This window comes from Cetorhinus maximus, chromosome 16 (assembly GCF_964194155.1).
Source record: "Cetorhinus maximus chromosome 16, sCetMax3.hap1.1, whole genome shotgun sequence".
In the NCBI taxonomy this organism is placed as follows: domain Eukaryota; kingdom Metazoa; phylum Chordata; class Chondrichthyes; order Lamniformes; family Cetorhinidae; genus Cetorhinus; species Cetorhinus maximus.
The window spans coordinates 37,775,943-37,792,191 of NC_135894.1; the positions used below are offsets into that span (position 1 = coordinate 37,775,943).

The 16,249-nt window shown below is 40.2% G+C and overlaps 1 protein-coding gene across 9 annotated transcripts in view; it reads left to right on the plus strand.

The window, feature by feature from the left end:
- Positions 1-16,249, plus strand: part of dcaf6 (ddb1 and cul4 associated factor 6) — a 174,668-nt gene that overhangs the window by 61,202 nt on the left and 97,217 nt on the right. For 5 of the 9 annotated variants that reach the window (XR_013579150.1, XM_078559690.1, XM_078559691.1 and 2 more), the window contains exons 9-11: positions 3,364-3,486; positions 7,303-7,551; positions 14,531-14,710. Coding sequence is in view for 8 of the 9 variants with exons in the window: in XM_078559690.1 (XP_078415816.1) it covers positions 3,364-3,486; positions 7,303-7,551; positions 14,531-14,710 (552 nt within the window). In the remaining variant the exon portion in view is untranslated. The remainder of the gene's footprint in view (positions 1-3,363; positions 3,487-7,302; positions 7,552-14,530; positions 14,711-16,249) is intronic. The other 4 variants (XM_078559693.1, XM_078559694.1, XM_078559695.1 and 1 more) reach the window with 1 other exon arrangement.

The window sequence follows — 16,249 nt, forward strand, 5'->3', positions numbered from 1 at the left end:
TTTGCGACTCCTCCGATACTGAAGCAGTCCATGTCCAAATGTAGCAAGACCTGGATAACGTCCAGGCTTGGGCTGACAAGTGGCAAGTAACATTCGCGCCACACAAGTGTCAGGCAATGACCATCTTCAACAAGAGAAAATCTAATTATCGCCCCTTGCTATTCAATGGCATTACCATCACTGAATCTCCCACTATCAACGTCTTGGGGGTTACCATTGACCCGAAACTGAACTGGACTAGCCATATAAATACTGTGGCTACAAGAGCACGACAGAGGCTAGGAATCCTGCGATGCGTAACTCACCTCCTGACTCTCCAAAGTCTCCCCATCTACAAGGAGTGTGGTGGAATACTCCCCACTTGCCTGGATGAGTGCAGCTCCCACAACACTAAGGAAGCTTGATCAGGGCAAAGCAGCCCACTTGATTGGCACCACATCCACAAACATTCACTCCCTCCACCACCAATACACAGTAGCAGCAGTGTGTACCATCTACAAGATGCGCTACAGGAATTCACCAAGGCTCCTTAGGCAGCACATTCCAAACCCATGACCACTACCATCTAGAAGGACAAGGGCAGCAGATAGATGGGGACACCACCACCTGGAAGTTTCCCTCCAAGTCAGTCACCATCCTGACTTGGAAATAGATCACCGTTCCTTCACTGTCGCTGGTCAAAATCATGGAACTCCCTTCCTAACAGCACTGTGGGTGTACCTACACCACATGGACTGCAGCGGCTCAAGAAGGCAGCTCACCACCAACTTCTCGAGGGCAACTAGGGATGGGCATTAAATGCTGGCCCAGCCAGCAAAGCCCAGATCTTATGAATGGATATATTAAAAAAGCATTCCTAGATCTTGCTTTTCAAACATTTGTCCCACTCCCTTTTAAATTTTATTTTAGTCTTTACCTCAAAAGTTACTTTTGGTGAAGAATCCCATGTACTAATAGCTCTCAGTTGAAGAAATTTCTACCTTCACCATTGGTTCCCCCAGTGAGAATCTTCTACCCCTGACCCCTTGTCCCCCATTCACTCACCAGTCACCTAACAATCTTTAATTGTTTATCCAAACTAAAATCCCCAGTTTCACTCGCTACTTTACTGGCTGCTCCTGTTTTGGTGCTGCTCGCAGTCACCATGTTGCTGCTACTTCTAGTTCAGCAGGAAATACTGGCCCCCCAACCACATGATTCCCTAGTTTCCCTCACTTCTCCTCACCCATCCAAGATCAACCTTCCACCCCCTGATCCTCATCCAGTCCCCAAACTGCTCCCAATTACCTGCTCCCACTCCCTGATTTCCAACTCTTTACAACCTCTAGACCTCTCACTTTAGGAGGGCCAGTGAATTCACCCATAACTACTGGAAATAGTCTGCTTCAATCTACCCTTGTCACAAAATTTTAAGCACTTCCATTTTATTTCCCCAGAGTTTATGTTCTAAAACTACTTTGGTTTTTTAAGTCTTTATTCATATTCATATTTTTATTTTCTCATATGATAGTCAATTTGTATTGTACTCTCTACAAAACCTTAATATACTTCCAATGGTGTTGAGCCCAGTACTATACATAAAAGTTTAACTGAGGTCTTGTTAAGATTTTATATTGGTGCATCATTACCTCTTTGCTTTTCTATTCTATGCCTCTTGTGATACACTCTGGAATTTCACTAACTTTTATGACAGTCTTTTCAACCTAAAGTGCTAATTTTAATGCTGTATGCACCTATAACCCAAAATTCCTCTGGTCTTCTATAATGTCTAGTCTACTTCCATTGGAGTACAATTACTGCTTTTTGTAACCAATCTCACACTTGTTGACAAATTCTATTTACCACTTTTTAGTCCATTCTGTCATTTTCACTACACCTTTCCAGCTTCTGTCCAATATATAAAGAATTATACCCCCTATTTTGGTATTATCTTCAAGTTTCAACACTCTATCTAGCCCTGTGTCCAAATCGTCAATATACACAGTGAACAGTGAAGTTGCCCAGTTCTAACCATGCTGGAAAAAAGTGCCTTTAATTTCAACTCTGTTTTCTCCCTTATAAGCAATATGTAATCCAATTGGCAATCCTCTTCCTAATTCCATGCACATTAACCATGTCTAATAATCTATATATATTCCTGAAGTCCATGTGCATCAGGTCCACTGCATTTCTTTCATCTCACATATCTTTTACCTTCTTAAACAATGCTATGAAGCTTGTCAAGTATGATTGTCTTTCTAGAGTCTTCATTTTTCCCCTACAGGAAGCTGTTGCTTCCTACCTGTCTGAAAGAATAAGTTGCTTTGGGCACTTCTGTTCCAATATTTCCTTCCTTTGTTTCTCTGCCTCTTGGAAAGTCAGCTATTTTGTCCCTCCAGAAGCTGTTCCCTGTCTCTCAATTGGTGTGACTATTCTCTCAAACTATCACCCCTATCAAACCTCCCCCCCCTCCCCCCACCAAATCACTGTTCTGCCTCCTTTGTCTGTTGCTTCCATATCCTGGGGTTTTGAGTTTGAGTACTTTAAGTGACGTGCTTGCTGAAGTTGATACCTGATGGTCACAGCTTGCTGAAATTATCAATTTTTTGATTTAGCTAGTTTGTACTAAGTGTTAAAGTTTATTTAACTTCTACATAATATCCGCTAATTTGCTTAGCACTTCTTTTCTCTCTGCACCTAATTTCCACTCATCAAATTCCCAACATCTCAGCCTGATTCCACCAGCTTACCCCATGTTGTGCTCTTGACTTTGATGGCCTGTGTATTTGCACACCAAGGTCTCTCTGCACCTCTAATACGTTTAATATATTATCATTAGCAGTAGTTTTCTTTTCCCTATTCGCACTTTCAAAAATATATTGCTTCATTTTATTTGCATATCCTACCAATCTATCTGTGTCTTGCATTTTTCATATCTTTGTGTCACAATTTGCCATATCTCTCCTTGTCTGCACCTCCCCTGAAAATGTAATCCTCAGCAAATTTTGAAATTGCTCATTCAATTCCTAAATGCAGATTATTTATGTTTATAGTAATGCATATTATAATTACATACCTTGGTTAACTTTCAAAAGTGAATTGTGGGAAGAGCTGGGGAGTGGGATTAATTGGGTACCTTCTACAGAACTGACACAGGCACAATTGGTCGAATGACCTCCTGGGTTATATGATTCTAGAATTCTACATCCTGAAAATGTAACGTAGTGCTACTGTGTTAATGAAAGTGAATAATTGTGAAGACATTAAAAATACTGCAATTTACCAGAGCAAAAGAAATTTATTTGCTTTTCAGTCCTCAAGCTCTTAGACACAGAATGCAAACATTTATTAAGAGAATATCTGTAATTTTAAAAAATCTTTCAGGAGAACAAAGTCCTAATGTGTCACTAATGCAGCGCATGTCAGACATGTTGTCCAGGTGGTTTGAAGAAGCCAGTGAAAATGCACAAGGAAACTTAAGAGGAAGGGGAAGATCACGATCCCGAGGTATGTAGTCATAGAAAGACCTCATAAGGATATTGCACCATATGCACACCATTGTGTGGTGCTGAAAACTTGTTATAAATACATGATGAAAGATCCTGGTAAATGCAAATTTTCAGTGAACTGTTTCTTATCACGCCATGCTTTATCATTTTATTCAAAGAAACCTTTTGTTTCCATTCCATGCCACTCCATTACAAACTTAAAAACCCAAAAAGGATAATTGCTATTGTGCAAGATAGTGTTTGACTATTCACTGGAATAAAAGGTTTTTTAAAAGATTGTTGCTTTAACTCTAATGGAAGAACAAGGAATTCAAAACAAACCAACTACTTAGTTAAGATTGGAAAGAAGACATTAAACACATTACAGATATGATTCCAGCAATGAGTGGAAATGTTAAAAAGGGAACATATTTCATCTTTCCTATGTAGATTATTTATTATACTCCATTAAATGGTTATATTGTTAGCTTTCATACAACTTAAAGGCAGAGGAGGGCTCATTTCAGGCCTAATTGGAATATTGAAAGGTAACTCAGGATATACTTAGGTTTATTTCACGTAACAATTTGGAGTTTTTTAAATTATAATTTGTCCTGAAAAATGGTACAATCAGCAGTCTGATTTAGTATTGCTGCCATTTAATCTCCCCTTTATTTGGACAAAGAGAGAAAGTTAACTATCTCACCAATGCACTGACTTGAACAAACTAACAAATAAACAAGAAGCTCTTCAAATATACGCAACAAATACTTGTAATTATATTGTGCCTTTAACATAGTGAAACAGACCAAGGTGCATTACAGAGGCATACTCAGAAAATTTTGAAGAGATGTTGGGAAAGCTGACCAAATGTTTGGTTAAAGGGGTGTCTTAAAAAAGCAGTGCTGGGTAGAGAGGCGGTGAGAATTTAGGGAGAGAATTAAAATGTGGTGCCTAGGCTGTTGAAGGCACAACTAGTTCCCAGTGGCTGGGTGAAGGCAGATGGATGCACAACAGGCCAGATTTGGAGACTTGGAGGCTGGAAGAGATTATAGGGAAGGATAAGGCCATGAAGGGATTTAAATGTGCATTAGAATTTTACATTTGAAGCACTGAGAAGTTGATATGGGCATGTAATAATGAGGAGCAATGGAACAGTCTCCTTTCTTTTAATTTTAAAGTTTTGCAATGATTTTCCTGCATCTCTGAAGCATTTAACCATTTTTGTAAGATTTGTTACAAATATATATATGCAGTTGTTTATCAGCTGAAAATTAATCTATTAAAGTAAGATAATGTAAGTACATTTTCTGCAAAACGTAAGTTACAGTTTCAAATAACCTAGTTGATATTCTTTGTTTCATTTTTGAAAACAGCTTCCAAAATGCATTCTATGCAATCTGTGAATTTTGGGTGTTTATTTTAACCCTGGATTTTTATTTTGGGCAAGCAGGAGTTGGGGCATGTGTAAAACAACACACGCTGCAGAAAATTTCAGGCTGGGGGTATTTTAACTTTTTTATTCATTCACAGGATGTGGGCTTCACTGACTGGGCCGACATTTATTGCCTATCCCCAATTGCCCTTGAGAAGGTGGTGGTGAGCTGCCTTCTTGAACCGCTGCCTCATTTAAATTTGATGGGCAGGTTATACCAATTAATTGGTTGTTGAAGGGGAAAACCCCCACCCATAATTTTAGCATAATTTGCAATGGATCCTCTCGTAAAGTGAGCTAATTCTCTTTTTAACTTGTTCGTGAAATATGGGCATTGCAGAAAAGGCCAGCATTTATTGCTCATTTCTAATTGCCTTGAGAAGGGGCTGGTGAGTGCCTTCTGGAACTGCTGCTGTCTATGTGGTGAAGGTACACCCACAATTCTATTAACTAGGGAGTTCAAGCATTTTGACTGGATGGAGGAATGGCGATAGATTTCCAAGTTAAGTTGGTGTGTGACTTGGAGGGGAACTATGCCTGGTGCCCTTGTCCTTTTAGGTAGTAGAGGTCACTGGTTTGAAAGTGCTGTCAAAGGTGCCTTGGCAAGTTGCCGCAGTGGATCTTGTAGATGGTACAGACTGCGGCCATGTGCTGACTTTTTGTGATTCATGTACAAGGATACCCAGGTCCCTCTGTACTGCAGCGTTCTGCATTCTCTCTCCATTCAAATAATATTCTGCTTTTCTATTCTTCCAGTCAAAGTGGATAACATCACATTTTCCCACATTACATGCCAAATTTTTGTCCGTTCAGTTAACCTATCTGTATCCCATTGCAGACTTTTTGTATCCTCCTCGCACTTTGCTTTCTTGCCCATCTTCATTTTAATGTTCCCAGAAACTCCCAGCTCATCTTCTAATGCCTTGACAATTATAGAAATGTTGTATTTTATGCCCTGAACATAAAAAAAGTCAGCCACTGCTACACCTCCCAAAGTTCTTTCATTCTAGCTGTTGGCATCCATGGAGAAGGTAACCTGGCTCTTGTGAAGAGGATATTAGTGGCCTGCTTGATGCTGTCATAGATTGCAGACTGGGAGAATCGGGTGATATCCCTAAGAGCAGCATGGAAGGAGCCCGAGGTGAATAAGTGAAGGATGGTGGCAACTTCGACAGCCATTAGAAAAGCCTGGTCCCCTGTTACCTGCTGTTAAGGCTGCAACCACCATCATCTTATGAGGCACAGCCTCTTGATTCAGCGCTCCTCGGAGATATCTAGGAAATAACTCTGGCTTGATTTTAGCCTTTTATGAGAAGTCTTTTAACAAGCTCATCTACTACTTCTGGTTGTTGAGGTTACTACTGCTGCTGCTCCTTCTCTTCCAACCCTTCCTACATCAAAGGAAAGAAACAAAAATGGCACTTATGAGGAGCAGTGAGTGTTTAATTAAAATGATTAAAACAAAATAAAAATCAGAAACAAGCAACCTCTTGGCTCAGAAAACCTTTCAAAATCCAGTAAGCTCACTGATCTATATATGTGCCTGTAAACGAATGCCCTTTTAAATAGTGCTGATCTTGTCTAACGGCTTGTGAGGCCAGTCGCATGAGGTTTTAGTCAGTGAGCTGGTTGCTGGGTAGAATTTCAATCCACCCAGTTAAAATCATATCACTGTCCTCATTGTATCATAGGACTTTGATTTGTATTTGTTAATGAGGCACCCACCTGTTTTTGGCCTGTATGTTTGCCATCAGTGTCAGCTTTCAAGTTAAAATAGGGGTTTGCGAGTTTCCAGTGGGATTGGGGCAGTAGGTCAGTTTTAATTATGTTAACAACCAACATATCCCATTCTTCTTCTGTGGGTTAAAAAAGTAACAAAATGCAACAGCTGAAAAATGGTTCTCTTGATGAAATTAGTGCCAAATATACTCGATTGAGAGACAATTTTATCTAATTTGTTGTCATCAAAGGACATGACAGAAGACAATCAAACTACTTGGGCCTCTAAAGCTATCTCTGAAATTTTTACTCCATCATCTTGGTTTTTTTTCCAGATATCAGAGATAACAGGACTGTGCTGTAACATTAGTTCATTTGTAAGCTGAAAATCCAAGTACGAGAAAACCTTCCTCCAAAGAGAAATTCGTTTAAAACTTTCAACTTGCTAAAATCTAACTTCCATCTGTATTTTCAGCATGAGGTTGCAGCCCCACACGCCAAGCAAAAAGTGATCATTTACAAGTAGTTACTTTTCCTTCCCCTCTGGAAGATCAGTGTAACCAACTCCCAAAGTTTTTTTAAATTTACACCCACTTTTTTCACTTTAATGGGAAGCACAATGTTAATGAAAATCAGGTGGAATTTTGATTTGAAAGTATTCTGGTTACTCTGTCATGGCAGGAAACACTGGTAGATCAGAAGCATCAGATTCGACCACACCAGTTGCCCAAGAAGAAACCGGAGACGGTACAATGGAGGTTGATCCTCCTGCTGATCAACTGCCTCAGTCTTCATCTTCCTCCACCGTTTCCGCTCAGGCTCCATCAACATCCTCCTCGACTGCTGGCTCCTCTTCCACTTCTCTCCTCTCTTCACCTGATGGTGAACACAAGCGCACCCCTCAGTCAACTGACAATCCCCCACAATCAGGTAAGAAAACACATGGCGGTAAATGCTCATTTATGCTATGGATAAGTCTTCCTTTTTTAAAAAAAAAAATCTATTGGATTACAAGCAATTTTTCCAAGAGCTTGGTATATGCAATTCGGATTTCAGTTTGAATTGGCTTTCTTCTTAACATTGCCCAAAAATGAAACATCTATACCTATTAAAATGAAGATGTCCTAATCCCCTGAGAGCATTGGATTCATGTCCATATCCTAGCTTTAAGACGTATGAAAATTAGCATTCAAATTTTGTTTCTGTGGCACACCTCAAAGTGGAGAGGAATGGTGCAAGTTGAAAGGAGACGTGCTGAGCCATTAAATACACGTCCTGTTTGTTGTGAAAGCTATAGGCATGGGGTAATTTAAAATGAAATGAAAGCAGCTATCTTGAAATTACTTGCTCGTACTGTTATAAATATTGAAATTCTGCATTGATAATCTATAGTGGTTTGCAAATAGTGCTACAATAGAGATGTTGTGATTTATAAATTGTATATACTACTTCAGCATACCCAATGAATGGTGGAACAATTTATTTGTGACTTCATGCTTCATATTCCATTTATTTTCAAATATATATGACCAAAAAACTGCAAAGCAAATTTCAGAAAAATAATTGAAAATGCCAATTTTTTTTTTCTCTATGATCAGCAGAAATAGAATGGGAAACTGAGCATAATGCTAATGCTTTTCTGAATTTAAATTCAGTATTTTACAACACACTGAATTTAACAGAATGTCTTTCCTTTCCTTCCTGTTGAATCTAAAAGTCTTGTTAACAACTAATAAAACAGATTTCTACTGATAGTGATACAAGTCATTTTTGGACAGACCAATAGTTCTATGAAGCATGAAACTTTTCTGTAATATATCAAATCACACAGAGGATTCATTGGATTAATGATATTTGTGTAAACATTTAAGCACGTGCAAAAGATTTTTGCTAAGGTAACTGTAAAGTGATAGTTTCAAAAGGCTAGCAATTGTAAAGCTAGATAAGGTGTCAACTGTTTTTAACCCTGAGTTATGGATAAACTGAATAATTTTCATTGAAGAAAATCCTTGCATGTGTTCATGTATGCAGTAATCTGGTTCAAGTATGTGGTTCTGTTGTATGGTACCCCATCCATTTGTTCAACATGAGAATGCTGGAACATTTGCTAAATATTACTAAACTGAAAGTGGCGGAATTTTTAGTTCTTGTGAGTGCAAAATGGAACTCTTGATAGCTGAATGACAAGTTGATTTGATTTTTGTTTTCTTTAATTTAACTAAAATAACCTTTCTTTAGTTTGGATTTCATGTAATACTTTTGTTGGATAACAGGCAGACCATAGATCATGTTTTTTTCTGTGGTGCAAATTATTGTTGGCATTATTTATGTGAATTATATAAGGTATGTCATCTAAATAGGTAGCCTTAACCATAACAATATGTGGTGTGTGCATGTTTGGTCTGTTTATCCTCATGTTTCTTCTCTGGTACAGTGTATGATGGATGTTTCCTAATCATGTACTTGAAGTACATAGAAGAGGAAATAATGTGGGATGGCTGTCAATAATCTCCTTGGCGAGCGGGAATGACCTAGTACCAAATTGTGCTGAGTTAGTAGATGGCTCTACTACAAGTACCAACAGGCATGGATGTGACAACTGCCTGACCCCATATGCTATCTAATGCATCTTCAGTCATTTGAGCATAGAAAGTTGGCTTGATTTATTCTCTTCAAATTTCCTGCAGTAATACTGAGGCAAGTTAACTAATATATGCGACAGGCTATCAGCATCTGTGTAATGTAGACCAGGCTTGCCCAACCTTTTCACATTGGGGCCGCACTTCAATTTTTTTTCACTTAAGGGGCCGATGAGCAAATTTCGGAAAGATAAGGTTTAGTTGTGCCAAACATGAATATCAAAAAGAAAGCTGAGGTATGAGAACAAACATAGATAAAAGCAAAATACTGCGGATGCTGGAAACCTGAAATAAAAACAGAAAATGCTGGAAAACCTCAGCAGGTCTGACAGCATCTGTGGAGAGGGAAACAGCTAACGTTTTGAGTCCGTATGACTCTTCTTCAGGGCCAAAGAGAAGTAGAAATGTGATGGATTTTGTACTGTTAAAGAGGGGGTGGAACAAAAAGAGAAGGTCAGGGATAGATGGGAGCTAAGGAGAAATTTGACAAAGATGTCATGGACACAGGACAAAGGGAGTGTTAATGGTAGTGTTAAAGACTAAAGAAGGCGCTGATAGTGGCATAAAGGTAAGATAGCAAAATATGTTAATAGCAGAACAAGAGTCAGCGCTTTGTGAAAGCAAAACATAAGAACAAGTGATAGATGACCCTCTTGGGGTGGGGGGGGTTTGAAAATAAATAAATACAAAATAACTAAACAAATAAATAAATGGATTTAAGAAGGGGTAAATATGGAGGGGAGAGTTCATGGTTTGAAGTTGTTGAACTCAATGTTAAGTCCGGAAGGCTGTAAAGTGCCTAATCAGAAGATGAGGTGCTGTTCCTCCAGTTTGTGTTGTGCTTCACTGGAACATTACAGCAGGCCGAGGATGGACATGTGGGCATGAGAGCAAGATGGTGAGTTGAAATGGCAAGCGACAGGAAGGTCTGGATCATGCTTGCGGACTGAGCGAAGGTGTTCCGCAAAGCGGCCACCCAGTCTGTGTTTAGGTCTACCTAATATAGAGAAGACCGCATTAGGAGCAGTGAATACAGTAGACCAAATTGCAGGAGGTGCAATTGAAGCGCTGCTTCACCTGAAAGGAGTTTTTGGGGCCTTGGACGAGGAGGTAAAGGGACAGGTGTTGAACCTTCTGCAACTGCATGGGAAGGTGCTGTGGGAAGGGGCTGAGTGGACCAGGATGTCACGGAGAGAATGGACTCTATGGAATGATGACGAGTGGGGTGGAGGGCGAGTGGAAGATGTGTTTGCCGATGGCATCATGTTGGAGTTGGCGGAAATGGAGGAGGATGATCCTTTGATGGCGGAGGCTGGTGGGGTGAAAAGTGAGGCCAAGGGGAACCCTTGATTCTGAGAGGGAGGGGAAGGGGTGAGGGCAGAGGTGCAGGAGATGGGTAAGACACGTTTGAGGGCCCTGTCAACCACAGTGGGGCGGGCGGGGGTTGTTGGTGGGAGGAATCCCGCAGTTAAGGAAAAAGGAAGACCATGTCAGAAGCGTTGTTTCATCAGAAAAGATGTGATGGAGGCAGTGGAACTGGGAGAATGGGATGGAGTCCTAACAGGAAGCAGGGTGTGAGGAGCTGTAGTTGAAGTAGCTGTGGGTGCTGGTGGGCTTGTAATGAATATTGGTAGACAATCTATCACCAGAAACGGAGATAGAGAGATCAAGGAAGGGAAGGGAAGTGTCAGAGATGGGCCATGTGAAGGTGATAGAGGGGTGGAAATTGGAAGCAAAATCAATACCTTTTTCCAGGTCCAGACAAGAACATGAAGCAGCACCAGTACAGTCACCGATGTACCAGATGTCATACAGACTGAAAGCGTTAACTCTATTTCCCTCTCCACAGATGCTGCCAGACATGCTGAGTTTTTCCAGCATTTTCTGTTGTTAGGGAGACAGACAACTTGCAGAGCAAACAAAAATGTCAAAGCAATAAATTGATTATTTTAAAACAATGAGTAATAAATAAAGATGACCATTCGAGTATGAGAGGGTTTGTGTGTGTGTGTGTCCGGTTCACTTCCAGTCTCAGGGTGCTCAACCACTTGCCCTCGCACGCTGTGAGAGTGGATATGAGGGTGAATGAGAACCCTGAGACTGGGAGTGAGCCAGATTTATGCACACACTCTCCCCTCTCTCTCAAACACCTGCACACTCTTCCCTCTCACACACTCTCCCCTCTCTTACTCTCTCCCACAAAACCTCCTTCCTCTCTCACACACCTGCCTCCTTCCTCCCTCTCTCACACTCCTGCCTCTCTCCCTCATATTCTCACTCCATCCCTCACACTTTTCTCTCCCTCTTCCCCTCTCTCCCTCAAATGCCCCGCTCTCTCCCTCAAACGCCCCCCTCCCACCATCGCTCTTGCCCCCTCCCACCCTCGCTTTTGCCCCCTCCCACCCTTGCTTTTGCCCCCTCCCTCCCACACTCCCTCCCTCGCTCTTCTCTCTTTCCCCCACCCCACCCCTGCCCTGCCCCCCACTTTCACTCTGGCTCCCCAAGGCTTTGGTCTTTTTCTACCCCTGCACTCCCCCGCTCCCCCTGGGACATACTTATGTCCCCCTACTTTTTTAATTATTGCCAATTCTCTGTCAATACGCCATTTTAAGCCAATATTGTAATGTGTATATTAATGCCTCTGCTATCTCTTATGGTCAGATTTTTAAAAATCTACATGCAGTCCATCTGGACAAGAGGTTATTTCCTCTGAGTTTGGTTAATTTATTCAACACATCCCCTGTTTTATTTTAAATGCACTTATTACACATCTTATCATTCAATCATGTCTACTTGTTCTCTCTCTGGTAAACGTCGAAGTGAAATAATTATTGAATATTTCAGCCATCTCTCTGTTGTTACCTGTGGCATTATCCTATCTATCCCTTAATGGTTCTAGTCCCACCTAAAACTTGCCTTTTTATTGATGTGCCTGAAAAATGTTTTGTTACTTTGTTTTATATTATGAGGACAGTTTGCTTATATGTGGTTTGTATTTCCTTCAGTTTGGAAGATTGATAGGTGATCTGTTTTAGGTACTTAAAATGATTAAACGATTCAAAGAAGCTAACTTTTCTAATGGGAGAGTGCAGAATAAGAGATAATAAAATTAGAGCAGGCCATTTAGGAGTGAAGTTCAGAAGTACTGTTTCACACAAAGGATGCAGAAATGTAGAATTCTTTTCCCCCAGAGATTGTGACTCCTGGGTCAATTAAAATTTTAAAGACCGATCAAAAGATTTAAGTAAAGGATATGGAACTAGGCTGTTTAAGTGAAGTTGAGGTACATATCGGCTACGATCTATTTGAATGGCAGAACAAGCTCGAGGAGCTGAATAGTCTACTCATTCCTATGACCCTCACCTCCTTTGAGGATCCAAATAATCAGTCTAAGCAGCTTTCCTCAGGAATCGTTCTGGGATATGTCAATGCCAGTTTTTTTTTTGATATGCCATTTGAGATGTCCTTTTTTGGCTCTGGATGGGAGGTTAACAACAACACTGACAGCATGCATTTATATAGCTTCTTTAATGTGGTAAAACATTCCAAGGCACTTCACTGGAGCTTTACCCAACAAATATTGACACCTAGCCACATAAGGAGATATTTGAAGAGGTGACTAAAACTCTGTTCACAGCGCTAAGCATTAAGGAGTGTTTTAAAGGCAGAGAAGTTTAGGGATGGATTTCCAGAGTTTAGAGCCTAGGCAGTTGAAGGCATGGCTGCAATAGTGGAGCGATTAAAAATCAGGGTTGCATAAGAGGCTAGAATCGGAGGAGCGTAAAGATCTTGGAGGATTTTGAGACTGGAGGATGTTAGAGATAAAGGAGGGTAAGGCTATGGAAGGATTTGAAAACAATGGTGAGCATTTTTAAATCGGGGTGTTACCAGTCTGGGAGCCAATGTGGGTCAGTGAGCACATGTAAGACAAGTGAACAGGATTTAATGCGAGATAGGATATAGATGGCAAAGCTTTGGATGAGCTCAGGTTTTGAGGGTTCAAGGTAGGGTGCTGGTTAGGAGATCATTGGAATAGTTAACTCTAGAGGTAACAAAGGTATGGGTTTCAGGTGCAGATGAGTTGAAGTGGGGCAGAGTCTTGCGATTCAGAGGTAGAACTAGCTTAAATAACATAAAGTCCATCACATTTCTGCTTCTCTTTAGCTCTGAAGAAGAGTCACATGGACTGGAAACAATAACTCTGTTTCTCTCTCCACAGATACTGCCAGACCTGCTAAGTTTTTCCAGCATTTTCTGTTTTTATTTTAGAGCTAGCTGGTCTTGGTGGTGGAGTGGATCTGGGATTGGAAGCTCATCTCAGGGTCAGATAGTACACAATGGTTGTGAGCCATCTGATTCAGCCTCAGCCAGTGACCAGAGAATGGAATGGAGTCAGTAACTAGGGAACAGAGCTCATGGCAGAGACCGAATTAAGTGGCTTCAGTCTTTCCAATACTTAGTAGGAAGATATATCTGCTCATCCAATACTGGACTGCAGCAGTTCAAGAAGACAGCTCACCACCACCTTCTCAAGTGCAATTAGGGATGGACAATAAATGCTGGCCTTGCCAGCAATGCCCACATCCCATAAATGAATTTTAAAAAAGACGAGCAACATCACACAAGAGGCAGTTGTGGGTTGAGAGAGGTGATGGTGTGGTAGAGCTGCTTGTTGTCAGAATATATGCAGTGCCCTTATGTTATTTTTTTCAAAAATTGGTTAAACATTAATATTAGGCATTATGACCATGGACATTTGATTGAACTCCTCCTTGAGTACAATTTAATAATTTGGAATCTGAATATTGCATTGTTTGGCAAGGTACTTATTTACAGGCTTCCTTCTGTAAGGCCATGCTGTCCAATTTCCAATCATGATTTTGTTAACATTTATATTTAAAATTGTTTCATGTAAAGACTGGCAGACAGAAACATCGCCAAAACAATACACACAAGTAACAGAGATAATGTGTGAAACCTGCTAGTCACCAGAAAATAGTTATTTTTTCAGTTCACTCTTCTAATATGTGCCTGCAGGCAGGAAATCTAGTTAAATTTTTTCTCGACGGTAAGCAAGTTTCATAGAGCATCACTTAGATTCAAGTATCATTCACCTTAGAGAGAACACTGATATTCTTTCTGATCTTTTGTCTTTTGATTACAAATGTTTAAACACCAATGAATTTTTTTTTTCCTTTTTTTTATTTTGACTTTTGCTTGCATCTGACTTTCCTTTTGCTTCTGTCATTAACTGTTTCTGTCTGTGTCAGAATTAAGAGCTCAGTCCAGTCGACCATCTGGGGTAAGTTTAGTCAGTAAACGTCTACAGCAACTGAGACTTTTGAAGGCTGAACAACAGAAACAGCAAGATCTGGCAAAGAAGTCTTCATCACAGCCTGCCTCTGACCATTTCACCCATGAAGGCTCCTCACAACATCCTAATATTTCAGGTTGCTGTTTGCTTTAAAATCTATCCTAAAAACTAGATATGATTTTTCCATTTAATTCCTTATTTTGCTCCATGCATACAAGTTAATGAAGTTAGTTTTGTAAAATTGCCATTTAATGTGCTGAAGCTTTTAATAATATATAAGCAAAATTGGGCAAGCCCAGAAATTACCATAGAAGTCATTGCTGGATGCACAAATATGCAGCATTTTTAAATACCTAATATGTGCCTGTGTTATGTTTGCAAGTAAATTCAAACTTCCATATTTTTGAACATTGTGGTAAGGCAAAAATGATCCATACATTCTAGCTATGAGTAGAAAAAAAATTTCCATGATTTTATTTTAAACTGTTAGACATTGCTGTCTTCCTCCTAGTAACTATCAGAAATGGATTGAAACTGAATCAGCATTTTGGAGTGGTGGCATTAAAAGGATGAAGTTTTTTGGTGGGATGGTATCGTTTTACTGTTGGAATTGTCTCTACTGGAGTATAATATAAGTGTAAATTGCAACATGAAGGATTTTTACTGTGCAGAAATCCCTGCCTGTTGTTCCCAGTAGGATTTACCTGGATGGGAACTTGCCACTACCCTTTTGCTCAGGCTTAGGTTAAAATAGCAGATCAGAATAGGAAAGAGTGGATAAGTCTTCTGCTCCATTTTAACTCCCCTAGCCAGCCAGACAAAGTAAAATTTACTTCATAGTGATGTAAATCTGGCATGAAATAATAATCAGGAATAGAAACCTGCACAGATGTGACTGCACCACATCAATAAAGGCTGCCCAAGTTGGTGAGCTGATGTTCTGGCTCCATTGTAATTGCTTTAGTTGAGATAATCCTTTGGCTGCTGTCAAGCATATGTCTGACCCCCTTGGGCCAATAGGCTTGTTTTGGTAAGTGAGTTAGTATGTGGCTGACCTATAGCCATTGCACATATTGTGTTTTCTGGTTTCCCCTGCAGTGGATAAAAACAAAGAGCTTGCATTTGTATGATGCCTAATACTTCCTCAGAGCATCCCAAAACGCTTCATAAGCTATGAATTATTTTTGAAGTATAGTCACTGTTGCAACACAGCAGCCTGTTTTGCACTGAAGTGTTATCCAAGATTGTGTTCAAATCTCTGGAATGTGGCTTGAACCCACAACCTTCTGATTCAGGTGAGACTACTACCACTGAAACAAGGGTGACATGGATAGCAGACGTGCTTATCCATTCTGCAGTGATGTTCTAAATTGGGAAGGGCATTGGACTAACCTTTTCATATGATTAATGTAATTAAGAGGATTTTATTTGAAGTCCGTCTTTTAGTTAACTAAATTGGCAATGAAAGACTTTTTGTGTACATAGGAAGGTTTCCCTTTAAATTTCGCTAAAGGTCTTGGTAAAACAACTATCAAAATATTGCAGTTGGCTGAATGCCTTACTGTGCAAGCAATAAATACTGCTCTGAACCTGCTATGGATCTTCTTTGCTATCAGAAATCGTTTGTTTTATTCGTTCATGGGACGTGGGCATCGCTGGCTAGGTCAGCATTTAT